The sequence below is a fragment of the Sorex fumeus genome, unplaced genomic scaffold, assembly GCF_029834395.1.
Source record: "Sorex fumeus unplaced genomic scaffold, SorFum_2.1 ptg000044l, whole genome shotgun sequence".
Lineage (NCBI taxonomy): Eukaryota > Metazoa > Chordata > Mammalia > Eulipotyphla > Soricidae > Sorex > Sorex fumeus.
In genome coordinates, this window is record NW_026606101.1 from 8952835 (window position 1) to 8966675 (window position 13841).

Consider the following 13841-nt stretch of genomic DNA (forward strand, 5'->3'; position numbering starts at 1 on the left):
GCAAACGCCCTATCGCTGTGCTATCACTCCATTTTAACCCCCAATTTTTTCACTTAACTAATGTTTTATGAGCTCTGCTTTTAAATACTAATACTATTTTAGGCTGTCCTTCCTTGTTGTATACTAATATTTTTATCAACCTGAACTACTGTATATATATTTTATATAAATGCAACAGCTTAAAAAAAATTAACTCTGTGAGCTGGTGTCTGCTGAGACTCTGAGAAGAGGCTCCAGGATACAATAGGATTCCATCTTCCTTCCAGACTCTTCTGCCTAAGGACTCAGATTTTCTGGGACAATGGACCATTTGGACCACCACGCTGGGATGAGAACCATGAACCACAGTAGCCCCCCCACCACCTCGGGGCCACACTCCCACAGCAGCAGTGCAAATGTTTCGGTGATGATGCCCCTGACCTTCTACTTTGGCTACAAGAATGCAGAGCTGCTTTTTGCTGGGGGGGGGGGGGGGGGGGGGGGGAGGGGGGGTGATCAACTGCAACTGTAGCCATGGCCGCAGCTTTCATGGCTGTGTTTTTGCTAGTGATGGCCTATGAAGGACTCGAGAGTTTGGGAGCTGTGCAAGGCTCAGGAGGGGCTCTGCGTCCAGTCCTCGCTTTCCCGGAGACCAGACAGAACCTGCCCTACAGGGACGCCCTGGCAGCAGCTGCTGAAGCTTGGCCACCCAGTGTGGACATCACAGCACATGCTCCAGGTGGTCTGACTGCTACGATCTATGCCTACCTCTGCCTGGCCGTGGTGGCCGGGCCAGCACCCAGGTACTGGCTCTTTAGTCAGCAAGTGGAGGGTGTGGATTCGTGCAATCATCTGAACATGGAAATGCCACCAGGAGAGCAGGAGATGCCCCTTCACCATGGATGAAAGGATCCCTCCTGGGGCACCTGCGTGTCTCTCCCATGAGGCTCTTCAGTAGCTGGTGAGCGGATGTCTCTGAGCTCCAGTGATGGCATCCCCTGACTCTCTTAATGTTTTGAGATGCAATTTCTGTGTTTGATCTAATTTCACTGACTCTATCTCTTTGTTTCTGGTTATTGTACTTTTGCTTTGTTTCACTGTGTGAGCATGTTGGGGGGTTTTACTGAGTGAATGGAAAGCATGAGCATCAGCCCAAACTGCTGGTGGCTGAAAAGATTTGCTATCTAGTGCACCCAGAAACCAAAATCACATCCTGAGACTTCAGGAAAAAAAAAAAAACATAAATAAAAATTAACTTCGTGGGGCTGGAGAGATAGCACAACCCGTAGGGCGTTTGCCTTGCACGTGGCTGACCTGGGTTTGATTCCCAGCATCCCATATGGTCCCCTGAGCAACCGCCAGGAGTAATTCCTGAGGGCAGAGCCAGGAGTAACCCCTGTGCAACGCCAGGTGTGACCCCCCCCTCCCAAAAAAAAGAACTTCGTGGCGCTAGTACATTGAGGTAGTAGCTTTGAGGGACAGGACGTGGGGGCATGGCACTTGCCTTGGAAGTGGTTGACCAGGGTTCGACCCCCAGTCCCACATATGGTTCCCAAGCCCTACCAGGAGTGATCCCTGAGCACAGAGCAGGAATCTAAGCCCTGAGCATTGCAGAGTGGGCCCTCCACTCAAAAATAAAATAAAGTTACCATCGTGGGGTCGGACAGTTAAGGAAGGCGCTTGATGGGTCGTAATCCCGGGCACCCTCCAAGTTGCCCTGAGCACCGTCAGGAGTGATCCCTGAGCAGTTCGGGGTGTGCCCTCTCCACCCCCCAAAATAAGTTGACATCGGATCTCTTCGTCCACACCCCGACCCTGATCTTCTCTGACGACTGTTCTCCTCTGCCCCAACTCTCCCTCCACCGGACTGGCGGTTCGGTGAGCTCAGAACAGCGCCTGTGTCCCCGACTCCACGGGGTCCACTTAAAAACTTTAGCGGGGCGCGCGCTGGCCCAGGAAGTGCCCAAGGCGCGCGTGGAAGCCGCCACGAAAACCCTCCCCCGGGTCCCCGCCACGGGTCAGCCCCCCGTGAGGTGGGCGTTTCATCACACAGGAGGAAGCCGAGAGCGGGGCCGTCCCGCGCGGGTGGACGGGCCCGACGCCCAGGGCGAGAGGAGGAGCCGGGTCGGGGTCCGGGTCCTAAGTTCAGACTCGTCCGGGGGGACCTTCGCTCCCGCCGAGCTCGGGCGCTCGGGCGCTCGGGGCGCACGGGGCGCGGCGGCGAGGGGCTTCCGGGTGCTCCGCGGGGAGGACCCCGGCCGCCCGCCTGCTCGCCCGGCGCTCCCGGAGTGCGGCTCTAGGTCCGCGGCAGCTGCGTGAGACGGCCGGGGCCGCGCCCGCGCGCGGGGCTGTCCGCGGCGCGCCTGATTCAAATCTCCTCCACCGCGAAGCCTCGGGTGCGCCCCGAAACCCGCACACGTAGGTACCGAGTCTTCCCCGAATCCCCCCGAGGCGGGACCGGCGGGGGCGTCGGGGGAGGGGGGCCCCCGGCGGGGGTCGCGCGGACAGGCGTTCGCGGCGGACAGCCCCGGCCCGGGCAGGGGTCCTCGGCCGGCCCGACTGGAAGCTGAAAGGGGGCGTCTCCCCGGCTTCCGGCGGCAGCGCTGGCGAGCTGAGGCGGAGGCGGCCGGTGGCGGCGGCGGCGGCGGCGGTGACGGCGGCGGCGGCAGTGGCGGTGGCGCCATGGCAGGGCTCGCAGGTACCGTGGCGTCGGCCTCCCCGGGAGGGGCGAGCGCGGGCCCGCGGGGCGGCCGCGCCGCCATGTTGTCCCCGCGGGGTCACCTTAGGCGGCGGCCGGTGCCTCGCTCGGGTTCTTCTTCCGCAACCCTGAGGCCGCCCCTCGCCGGGGCCACGTGACCGCCGGCTTCGTCTCCCCCCCCCCAACCCCCCCCACCCTCACTCCCCCCGCCGCCGGGGCCTGTGGGGGGCGGGGGTCCCTCTCCGAGCCCGGCTGGCTGAGGCGGGCCCCTCGTGCCTCCGGGCCCCGTTGCCCGCGGGGCTGGGGGGCGCGACTTCCCGGAGGCCCGCCCCGGGCCCCGTCAGCACTTCACTGGCTTTTTTTTTCTCTCCTTTTTTCCCCTTTTTCTTCCCAAACCCAAAGGGCGTCCGTGGCCACGAGGAGGGTCTCCCGCCCGCGCCTCGGCGTCCCCGGGCTGCTCCCTGGACGCTCTGCCCGCGCCCCCCAGACTTTCATGCCGGGTCTGGACTCCCGTTCCCGGGCGCCCCCGCCCCCACCCCGGGACCCCCCCCCCCCCCGGTGGGGCGCAGTGCCCGGCGCGCGCGACGGGGACGGGGGACACTCGCTGGGCCTCCTGCCCCCCCCCCCCCGCCTTCCGTTTCCTCCCACCCCCAACTCGCCCCGTGGCTCTTCCCAAGGCCCAGGGGCCGAGAGGACCGAGGGATGGACGGACGGACGGAAGGAAACGGTCTCTTTCCGTCCGGAGGTTCGGGGCCTCTTGGCTCCCAGGACCTCGGGCAGGGGGCGGCCCGTGTGTCAGGAGAGCGGTTGTCGGTCCTGCCCCCCTCCCGACCCGGCCCACTCCTGCATGCAGCCTCGGGGGGGGGGGGGGGGGGGACGGAGCCACCCCCGCTCCCCCACCAAGTTCCGGCCCAAGTGCCAACTCAGAGGTTAGCGCCCGTCTGTTTGTTTAGAGAATGTCAAGCAAATCTGTGTTTGGAAACACACACACACACACACACACACACACATACACACACACACACACGTGCGCGCGCGCGACTTACATGCCCTGGTGGGTTTCCTGTGACCAGGTCGATTCCGCATCTGACACCAGTGGTCTCGTTGGTGCCGCCCCCGTTTCCCCTACTGCTGTCGCTGGGGGGTGGGGGGTTCAGAGGTGTGCGCTTGGCTTTTTTTGGTGGTGGTGGTGGTGTTTTTTGTTGTTGCCGTCCTTGTCTCCGGGAGCCCGCATCAGCATCCCACTGCAAGCCTGCCCCTGTGGGTCTCCCCTGGCCCACGTGATGCCCCGTGATGCTCCGACTCCAGAATCAGCCTCCTGCTGTAGGAGGGGTCGGGGGCAGTGGCGGGCTGAGTGGGGAGGGGGAAGGGTCGTTCTCACTTGTCTGGTGGCTTCGGGTCTGGTGGCCTGAGTCTTTCCCCAGGAAAGGCTGTTAGGCTGTTGTTTTGTGGGTGTGTGTGTGTGTGTGTGTGTGTGTGTGTGTGTGTGCGCGCCGCGCGCTCACACGCACGCACACACCCACGCAAGCTGGAGATCCTGCATATTTGCTGGAAGCCCTGGGGAAAGACATATTAGACTGAAGTGTGTGTGAGAGAGTGTGTTGGAGTTTCTGCACCATTCAGTCTCTTGGGGTGGGGAGGACTGACTGCAAAGTTGGAATTGTACTTGTAGGGTGCTGGTTCCCTAGTAGATGCAAGAAGTGTGGAAATAGCTCTCTAGCAGATGGCTCCCAGAAACCTCTTCCTGCTCACCTGTGGTCAAAAATGGCTGTGCTGCAGCTGAAGAGCTAGAAGCCGGTTCTCCTTCCCTCACTGGGTCCCATTCCTCTGACCGGTGCCAGAGACACCCCACACCTCAGCGTGGGGACCTGAGAGGCTTGACTGTGTCTGGTTCTGCTAAGCAGCAGCCTTATTGGGCCAGGGTTCCCCAGGGTCGTTCCCCAGGGTCGCACCTGTTGCTGTAGAGCCCCAAAGCCATTCCAGTCCCCTCACAGCCTGTCTGCTGTGGCCCCGGCCTTATTAGGGGTGGTCTAGGTGGTTTAGAGAAACAGGACATTACAATAAAATCTGGCCATTCTCAATTCTTGTGCATATCAGTAAAATGTTTTATTGGGATCATTTATGGAAACATTTTAATTATTTTTTATATATATATTTTCACTTTCGGGGTCATGCAGCAGTCATCAGGGCTTACCTCCTGGCTCTGCACTCAGGGATCACTCCTGGAAGGGCTTGGGGGACCACATGGGGTACTGAGGATCAAACTTGGGTTGGCTACATGCCAAGTAAGCGTCCTACCCACTGTCCTATCTCTCCAGCCCCTGGGAACATTTATATAAAATAAGATTTGGATCAGGCATCTGGACATTACGTAGGAATAGAAATTGGATTGTGTTCCTTTTGTTTTCTCTGGTGGGTTGTGTTTGTGGTGAGAATTTGAGAATTTGGGGCTGGGGAATGCCTGAACATTCCCACTTGGTCCCTCTCGTGCGTCTGGAGACCTCTGGGTAACCCTTGCCTGGAAGTGTATCACCTCACAGTGCTGTTTCCAAGTCCTGACCTGCTGATGGGTGGATGGGTGCAGGATGCCCGCTGTGGGCTTTGCCTAGACATCTTGAAAGCCCTGACCTGTGAGCAGTCCCCTGCCTGTGAGGGACATGGGAGGTGGGGGTTGCTACAGTGACCCTGATAACTGGACTGAGGTTACAGCATTGGGGACCTTGGAGGCATGGGCACACCTTTAGGGGGCTCTGGGGGAAGGGCTGCCCTCACAGAGAACATATGCAAAGATGTTCATGGCTCAGTGGATTTAGTTAGGAACCCATAGAAACGCCCCCTCTTGCCCTCTCAAAAAATCAGGGCTTTGAAGTAGGTGTGGGGGTGGCTGTTAAGGAGTCCCCAGGGGCAGGAGGCCTGCTCTGCTTTTGGAAGGTGGAGACCCATTCTGCACATCCCAGTCCTGAATGCTCATGGCCACTATGCTCTCTGATGCTTCCCAGTATGTTGGGGTTCACTGAGTAGTCTTAGTTCTTTGGTGGGCAGGAGAACTGAAAGTGGGGGCAGGTGCCCTGGCCTAATCAGTGGTGAAACCAGCATTGGGACTGGAGTCTGCACTCTCCACCACTGCAGCCCTCTGCCGCTGAACTGAAGGTGGGGGGAGGGGGGCACTAGAGGCTCTTGGGTTGGGTGGCTTGCTTATTTGGGGGGAAACTTGATCGGGCCTGGGGTGAGGTGCTTTGTGCTCCAGACTTGTTTGTGACAACTGTGACTAAGGGATTTGAGTAAGTGGCAGAAAGAGATTTATGGTCCTCCAGCTGCCTCCTGGGTGTTGACCCAAGAACAGGTGTGGAGTGACAAGCGCACATAAAGCTGAGACGAGGTGGAACAGGCGGAAGGGCCATTTGTGGAGGCTGAGCCATGTAAAAGGAGCCGTCAAAGGAGCCCCGACTGCTGCTGAGTGGGAGAGCAGAGCAGTCGGGAGTGAGCGGCACCCCAGCGCCCACCCTGACTTGATGGCAGGGGACAGTCCCGGACAGGGACCTGGTAAGCGCCCTGAAGAGTAAGGAAGGGAGTGCTGGGAGAAGCAGGGGAGGAAAGTGACAGTGACAGAGGCTCTAGGAAAGGAGGCCAGGGGAGAGGGCCAGCAGGATGCTCTCAGAGTGGCTGGGGGAGGTGACAGTCAGTGGCAGGAGCGCAGGCAAGAGGCTCACATCACACCTCTCTTCTCTGTTCCACCCTGGTTCCTTGTACATGCAGGGCCCAGACAAGGGAAGGGGTCCTTTATCTCAGGACAGTGCGGGGGGAGACAGATCTTGGGTTTTTGAGGGGTCCCACTTTCCCTGAGAAGTGTGCCCACTCCTCCAGGGGCACACCAGCCCAGGCTTTGAAGTGTGTGATCGAAGCCGAAAAAGAAGTCACAAGAGTTTTTTTTATTTTTTTTTTGGCACCTCCACCACCCCGCAGGGTCCAGGACACTGTGCGAGATGGGGGAGGCACTGTTTTTTATTTTTTGTAGAGGCGGTCCCTGTCCTCCAGGAGCTTACAGTCTAGCTGGGGAGACACAACTAATGCACACTTACACAGTCAGTACGGTTAGCGATTACCACAACATTGACCACAACTGCGTGAGACCAGGGAAAAGCAAGATCAGTGAGGGACGGGGGTTTAGGAAGTGGTTTAGTAAGGAGGGGGTTAGTTTACTGCCAGAATCGGTTCCAATTAATTGAGTGACATTTCTTTAGTGTGAGGTGGGCGTTTGGGGGCCGTGAGGGGGAGGGGACTCGAGGGGGCAAGGGGAATAGAGGGAGCAAAGGCAGCAAAGGCTGGAATGGATGTTCTGTAGGCAGGGGACACTGAGAGGGCCCCACTCTCCACCCTCCTCCCTCCTTGAGCCCTCAGTCCCGCCACACAGGCACTGGGCCGCCGAGTGAAGGCTTCAGACTGCTGCTGCTGGAATGTCCCGCCACTGGTGGCTGGTCATCTGGATCTCTGATGGGGCCGCTGGCATGGCCCGGCTGCAGGCGGGGTGGCGCTGTCCCGCTGTCCCGACTTGGTCCAGATCAGAATGCGGTGCCTGTGCCTGTGCCCAGATCTCGGGGGCTGCTCCTCCCATCCCCCCTCCCCCCTCTACCCCGCCCGGCAGTGGGACCGGTGCGAAGGGGTCCGGGAGGTATCTGGTGGTGTCGTTATCGGTGCTGCTTCTCCGGGGGCCACTGGGGCCCTCACTGACCTTGGCAAGTGCTCCTCTGGCGAGCGAGCACTGGGGCCACCCCGTTCCTGCGCGGCACGGGCTCCCATGCTGGCCGAGAGGCACAGGAGCACCTGGTGACACGGCCGCCCAGGGCTGGGGGCTGGGGTCTCAGTGGGGGGCTCGCTGCCGGTGCTCTCCCAGCACCTGCCGCCCGGTCCGCGACACGGTGTAGGCCAGCTTCTGCAGGGAGTACCTGAGCACCTGCGGCGAGAGACGCAGGAGCGCCCTTAACGGGGTCCCCGTGGCGCGCGTGCGTGCGTGTGCGGCCCGGCCCACCCCGGCCCGCCCCGCCCCCGCCCGCCAGTCCGAGTGGGCGGAAGGGCTGGCCGCGGGTGCTGCTCGTCCACGAGTCAGGGCAGCTGGAGCTTGTCCAACTGTGCTGAGGGCTGCATGGCGGCAAGCTGATTGGACCCACAACTTAGGTTATACCTCACTTCTCGCAATGGGCTGTGTCCCTGGAGTATTTCGAAAAGCGAATCCTACCCAGTAAATGCAGCATTCCAGGAACACCTTGAAGGAAATACGCGATTCTTTTGGCACGGGAATCCCTTTAGCAGGGAATTCTTCCTGCAGAGGGGAGCTTTTAGGGAAAATGATTTCAATGGGCAAAGCGTTTTTTCTCCGACTTCTTTTTTGATATGCAAAGCGCTTTACCTCTATTTGATTTTTTTAAACGAAATTTCCTCTTCTTGGGCGAGCCTTGGTCTATCATTTTTCTCCCTGAAAAACGGTCTTTTTGCCTCTTTTTTTCTTCAAGGTGTTTTTATCCGATTTTTCGTTATTGTTAGCTCCTTTGTCTAAATTTTTCTGCATTGCGCTTTTTATCTAATTCATTTTTTTTCTGTCCAGTGCTTTTGTCTGATTTATTTTTTCCTGCAATGCGCATTTTCTCTAGTTCGTTTTCCCCCAGTGAATCACTTTTTCTCTCCTTTGTGAATGATTTTTCTTGCCCACCTTATTAAAACTTATTTTCCGCCCCATCCCCATAGCGCTATTTGTAAAACGCAAATTTCCCTACAACGCACAATTAAATTCTCTCTCTCTCTCTCTCTCTCTCTCTCTGCTACCACATCTTTCCATGAAAGAAGTGCCCCACCTCCCTCCTGGGGTTGAGTCTGGGTATAGCGGGTTTTCCTTACCACGTTGGTCGCCAGAGCCTTGCCGAGAGTCCGCGACTGGCGCCCGCCGCGCCCCAACTCTTTGTTCCCAGCCGGGCGGCCGGGTTGGCGCGAGCGCGGGGGGTAGGGTCTGCGTGCGCAGGGGCCGGACGGGAAGCGGGTAGCGGGCGCGCACCTCGGGCCCCTCTGCCCCCGGCCCCAGCCCGCTTACCTGCAGCAGCACGCGAAAGATGTACCAGCCGATGATGAGCAGCTCCGCCGAGGCCGCCGCCACTGCCGCCATGGTTCCGAGAGTGGTGCCGGGTGGTGCGGAGAGCGAGGGCTACCCGAGGCGCTGGGCTCCGAGTCCGCGGCTGGGCGCACTGCCGCAGCCGCCGGGGCTGCGCCTTAAGTAGCCGCCGCGGCCCGACTGCGCATGCGCGCGCGCGGGGGAGGGTCCGAGAGGAGGGGGCACGGGGGCGACTCCTCATTCGCCGGGGGAGACGGGGGAAAACCATCCCCCCCGCTCTTTCCACACTGACCCCCGCCTCCGAAGTTCCCCTGCGGCCCCCCTCTTCCAGAAGATTCTGCCGTGCGGACTCAGTGTCTAACAGAGAAGAGCTGCAGCGACCGAGTAGCGCAAAGGTTCCCGGGTCGGGGTGCGCGCCTCGGCGCAGAACCCCTCGGCGAACCCTGCCCGCAAATCCGAGCCCCGGGTCCCGCTTCGGAGCCGGACAAAAGTTTAGGGAGAGAGATTTGCCCCGCGGCGGGGAAAAACTGCCCCTTGTAGGAGCCTTGGCTTTCCCAGCCCTGTTCGGCTCTTTCTCTTAAGAGTCCCTGCGCCCTGGGCTCCTCCGGAGCCCGTGCGCGCAGCCTTTCCCGGGGTCTCCCGGTCCCGCTTCTTACAGCGGCTCCAACTTCGGCCGTGGCGCCCGGGGAGCCGAGCTGGAGCCGGGCTTCGGACACCGATCTCGGGCCCGAGTGGTCTTCCCCCCGCGGAACTCTGCCGGGCGGGATCTGCAGGGGTTTGGCGCCTTTGTGCTCGGCGGGGACGGGATGCGGGACGGGATGCGCTCTCCCCGAAAGGGGTCGGGATGCTCCTTAGGATAGTTTGATGTTGGGCAGGTGAGTTTCAGCCTCAGTCTTATGCTCCCTTTCCCCCGAGCTCTGGTAGTTTTTCATCTAGCGTGGTTCTTTCTTTGCGGGGTGGCGGGAGCCTGGAGCCTAGAGCGGGATTTTGCTCCCGCCACCAGAGGGTTCTGGCCGGCGAGACCCCGTGGCTCCAAAGCACCTCTCTCTGGCAAACTTTCTGGCACCTGAGCCAACATGCATTTGCTCCTTTGTGAATAGAAAATTAATGTAGATTAAAAGCTCATAGGGGTCAGTTTTGCAGAGTGCCAGCAGCAGATGGAGAGAGTGATCCAAAGGAGAACAGTTTGGGACAAAGTATCATGGTGACATTTTCTCCCCCCCCCACTGACTTTTGAGGAAGTTAGCCAGTTTTAGCAAAATACACCAGAATCTTTATATCTCTTTGAAAAGGGCAGATTCAGGCCAGGCTGCCATCTTAACTAAATATTTGGTGTTGGTGGCTGCATGTGGCTTCGTGCTGGCAGGGTGTTGCCCGCTGCCTGAACTCTCCACCAGCACTGCTTTGGGACACTGGATACAGAGCCAGGGCTTTACTGGGGGGGGGGGGGGGGGGGGGCAGCACAGAGCCTGCAGCCCTCAGGTGGCAACCACAGGGCGGTGTTGTGAGGTCTGGGCCCTTGAGGACGGGCTGCAGCCCCAGGAGGCGATACATGATCTCTGCTGGGCAGGGCCCAGGCTATGCCAGTGCCCTGTGCCGACCCTGTGGAGAAGCCCTCTCCCTCCCCCTCTCCCCGGAGACTTGGAGAGGAGACTTCCCTGGGAAGGAGGGAGGAATGGGCATTCACATTTGCTGTTGTTAACCATTTTCCCAAATAAGTATACATTCTGTTCCTGTTTTTTGTTTGTTTGTTTTTTTGTTTCTGTCTGTCTGTTTTTTGTCTGTTTGTCTGTTGTGTTGACTTTTCTCTCCAGGATCCTTGCTGCCTTGCTGATCCCAGGCTGACAGCCAGAGAGCACAGCGGCTCAGCTCCTGGAGAGTGAGGGTTGAAGAAAGCGGAGGGCAGCCGCCCGCGGCCGCTGGCTCCCATTAGGTCGGTTCCTGCAGCGGCGCCCAGCGGCCTTGGAGAAGGCCCTGCCCAGCAGAGATCATGTATTGCCTCCAGTGGCTGCTGCCCGTCCTCCTCATCCCCAAGCCCCTCAACCCCGCCCTGTGGTTCAGCCACTCCATGTTCATGGGCTTCTACCTGCTCAGCTTCCTCCTGGAGCGGAAGCCTTGCACAATTTGTGCCTTGGTTTTCCTGGCTGCCCTGTTTCTCATCTGCTATAGCTGCTGGGGAAACTGTTTCCTGTACCACTGTTCTGATTCCCCGCTTCCGGAATCAGCACATGACCCTGGTGTGGTGGGCACCTAACAGCCCAGTTAACTTTCTAAGGAAGCAGAAGACGGGAGGGGAGGCATTGACATAGGTCATAACGCATTGGAGTTTCAAATCCCGCAGACCTGCGGGTGCCACATTCCTGACGGTGCCATTTTTGGCCTGTGATGTTTTATCCTTATAATGTGAATAAAGGCACTGACTGGTGCTTTTATAGTAGAGTCCTATAGCCGTGGGTGGTCTTGTGGTTGTGTGTGTTCTGTCCCCATCTCCATCCCCAGCTGGCAGGATGGCCACCCTCCTCGCACCAGTCATGTGAGGAATCTTCGCCTGTCCTTGTCAGCCACTCCGGTGTGACATGGACAAGGGAAATGCCAGTCTCAGTGTCCCTCTGGGACCTGTCCTGGTCAAGTCCCACCCTTCCCAGATTATTACCAGCCCCTTTTTGCCCCTCTCCTACCCTTTTCCTTTTTGGGGAGCACCTGTCCAAGACAGGGCTCATTTTTGCACTTATCTCTAGTTTAAAGAGATTGCTGATGCCGAGAGCCTTGCTTTTTCGTCCTTTCCCTATTCCGCAGGCCAGACAGAAACATGTCTTGACTGTTTGCTGCCCTGAAACCTCCAGTGTTTTCTCCACTTTGTTTTAAGAAGCAACAGGTACATGTTGCTCTTTTTATCTGAGGCCTGGGGTTCTGCTCACCGGCCCCACCTCACTTCCTTTGCCTTTCCTTCTGCTGGTCTCGACTGGCCGCAGGAGGGGGCCTCATTGTCTCCCATGCATGCTCTGCAGGGTTGAGGTGTGCTGTGTTCTTCTAGACCTAGCAGTCCCCAGCTGAGTGAATGGGAGTGGATTTGTGCGTTTTCATAATGGCCATACTCCCCTTGAAAGTTTTTGGACATATTTTGGTGTGCAGTGTGTGCGTGTGTGCGTGTGTGTATAAATACACATGTGTTCCTTTTGAAGAAGCTTTACGGAGTGTGTTCTGATTTTTTGAGGTTTAGTGATAATTAGCTCTAGTAGGTGCTGCTACAGTTTTTATTTAGCATGGGAATTGCAGCGTGACCAGCGCACTGGACTCCGAGGTGGTTTAGACAAGACAGAGGGCAGCAGTGGCCGTCATCCTCATGCCAGGAGCTTCTCCATTCCTGCGCGTAGAGACTGTACCCCATGAAGAACACACGGGAAGACTTTGTGACTGTCACTTGCCTTTTTCTTGTTCTGCGCTTCAGTAGCAAGTGTTGGGAAATGAGACTCTCTCCTGGCCTCTGCCCCTGGGAGCAGCATGATTGTCCCTCCAGTCGGAACCATCCATCTTTCTCTGGCCTGACCGGACGGGAGGTGGGCCAGGCCAAGGACAGAACTGGAGGCAGCCCATGTAGGGAATGGGGCCTCGAGGCCACACTTGTGGAACATTTGGACTGCTATTCTCGAGCTTCTATTTCTGGTGTGTTCGTTGCACAGCTGTTTGAAATGTTTAATAAAGCTTTATAAACTTTGCTTTGTGGTTTTATATGGCTGTAGTCCGTTTGGGTTGTGGTGTTGGATTTCCAAGTTGGTGGGGGGCAGAGGGTAGCATGTTGGGGCCGAGTCCTTGGCGCCAGAGGACCTCGGCCCCAAAATTTGATCTGCTCTCGGGAGAGCAGCTGGTTGGGTTGGGGGAGGGAGGCCGGGGCAGGCCAGGCAGGGAACAGGAGGGAGTCTGAAAGTTTTCAGAGATGAAGCATTTGCTTTTCTCAGCTTCCATGGCTCCTCGCCTGAAACTGTTTCCCTCCATAGGACATTTGAGTAACTGATCCCTTGACAAACAACTTAAGACAGCTGGAGCTCTAATCATCAAGGATTTTTATGGTACTGCTTTTGAAGTAAAAATAAAGTGAAACCCCTTATGGCATTGCAAGTGGAAAAATAATTAAGCCTGGTTGTCCGACCAGGGAACTTAAAACCATGGCTAGAAATGCCAGGACAGGGCAGTTCTGTGTCATCAATATGTACGTGGCCGTGACCTCTTGAAACAAAGCGTGTCTTTTGAGAGCCCTATGCTGAGTGTTCTCAAGTCTCCTACTTCTAGAAAGCATAGCTGAAGCACTTCCTGCCCAGGTCTGGGCTGCTGAGACAACCCCTGGAAGAGGACTTGGAATATTTTACATAAGTTCACCTGTTTTACCTAGACTTTCAACTTCTTGCTACAGAGTTTGGTGCAGTTTTCTACTGCTCTTGAAAATCTCCTCATTGCCAATAGTCTGTCCCTTTTTTTCCCACTCCTGATCATACTTACTAGTTTTCTCATTTCCTAGCCAAAATTTGCTAAAGATAGGTCCATTTTAAATTTCTTTTCCAAGAATCTGATTGATTTTATTTTTTTTCTTCTTTTTGGGTCACACCTGGCGATGCACAGGGGTTACCCCTGGCTCTGCACTCAGGAGTTACTCCTGGCATATGGGATGCTGGGAATCGAACCCAGGTTGGCCGCATGCAAGGCAAACGCCCTACCCGCTGTGCTATCTCTCCAGCCCCCAAGAATCTGATTTTTTTATTCCATCTGCTGAATATTTTTCCAGCCTGACTCGTGTTTTTATCTCAGAATTCTCCTTTTCTGAGTTTCTTGATACTTTTTCATGGGTCAGCAGAGTCAAATGGAGGAATGACTGGTAAGAAGGATGCTTTTTGTTCACCAGATAACTCAGCCCTAGTGTAGGCTTGCTAGGACTTCAGGGGCAAGACTCAGGCCTGAATTCTCCAGGAACACATGATTCTAGCCTAACAGGAAGGCTTAGGAAAATAGGCAAGTGCACGTTCCAAAAACAGAAAAGGCTTTTGTGGGCCTTCTCTCCCAGGGAGACTCCTGGAT

The 13841-nt window shown here is 57.2% G+C and overlaps 2 protein-coding genes across 4 annotated transcripts; one reads left to right on the forward strand and one right to left on the reverse strand.

The window, feature by feature from the left end:
* The first annotated feature begins 2562 nt into the window (after nt 1-2562).
* On the forward strand, nt 2563-12490 carry BLCAP (BLCAP apoptosis inducing factor). The gene is made up of 2 exons (XM_056121596.1): nt 2563-2677; nt 10589-12490. Exon 2 carries the CDS (start codon nt 10765-10767, stop codon nt 11026-11028), a length of 264 nt encoding a protein of 87 aa, XP_055977571.1. The 5' UTR covers nt 2563-2677; nt 10589-10764; the 3' UTR covers nt 11029-12490.
* Nucleotides 7221-9042, reverse strand: NNAT (neuronatin). Of its 3 annotated transcripts, none has more exons than XM_056121600.1 (3): nt 8757-9042; nt 7862-7937; nt 7221-7628 (listed from the first exon to the last, which is right to left on the reverse strand). In XM_056121600.1, the coding sequence occupies exons 1-3, from the start codon at nt 8826-8828 to the stop codon at nt 7399-7401; spliced, it is 378 nt and encodes a 125-aa protein (XP_055977575.1). In that variant the 5' UTR covers nt 8829-9042; the 3' UTR covers nt 7221-7398. The 3 variants fall into 3 exon arrangements, with proteins under 3 accessions (XP_055977575.1, XP_055977572.1, XP_055977573.1); XM_056121597.1 differs by having other exon boundaries at nt 7857-7937; nt 8757-9035; XM_056121598.1 differs by lacking the exon at nt 7862-7937 and having other exon boundaries at nt 8757-9040.
* Nucleotides 12491-13841: the final 1351 nt, after the last annotated feature.

Excerpts from the sequence above, each read along its gene's own strand:
- NNAT (XM_056121600.1), bottom strand. The coding sequence starts at position 8,828 with ATGGCGGCAGTGGCGGCGGCCTCGGCGGAGCTGCTCATCATCGGCTGG. Across the intron at positions 7,938-8,756 it reads TCTTTCGCGTGCTGCTGCAG|GTGTTCCTGGAATGCTGCAT; the intron begins GTAAGCGGGCTG and ends ATTTCCTTCAAG. Across the intron at positions 7,629-7,861 it reads GACACAGCCCATTGCGAGAA|GTGCTCAGGTACTCCCTGCA; the intron begins GTGAGGTATAAC and ends CTCTCGCCGCAG.
- BLCAP (XM_056121596.1), top strand. The coding sequence starts at position 10,765 with ATGTATTGCCTCCAGTGGCTGCTGCCCGTCCTCCTCATCCCCAAGCCC.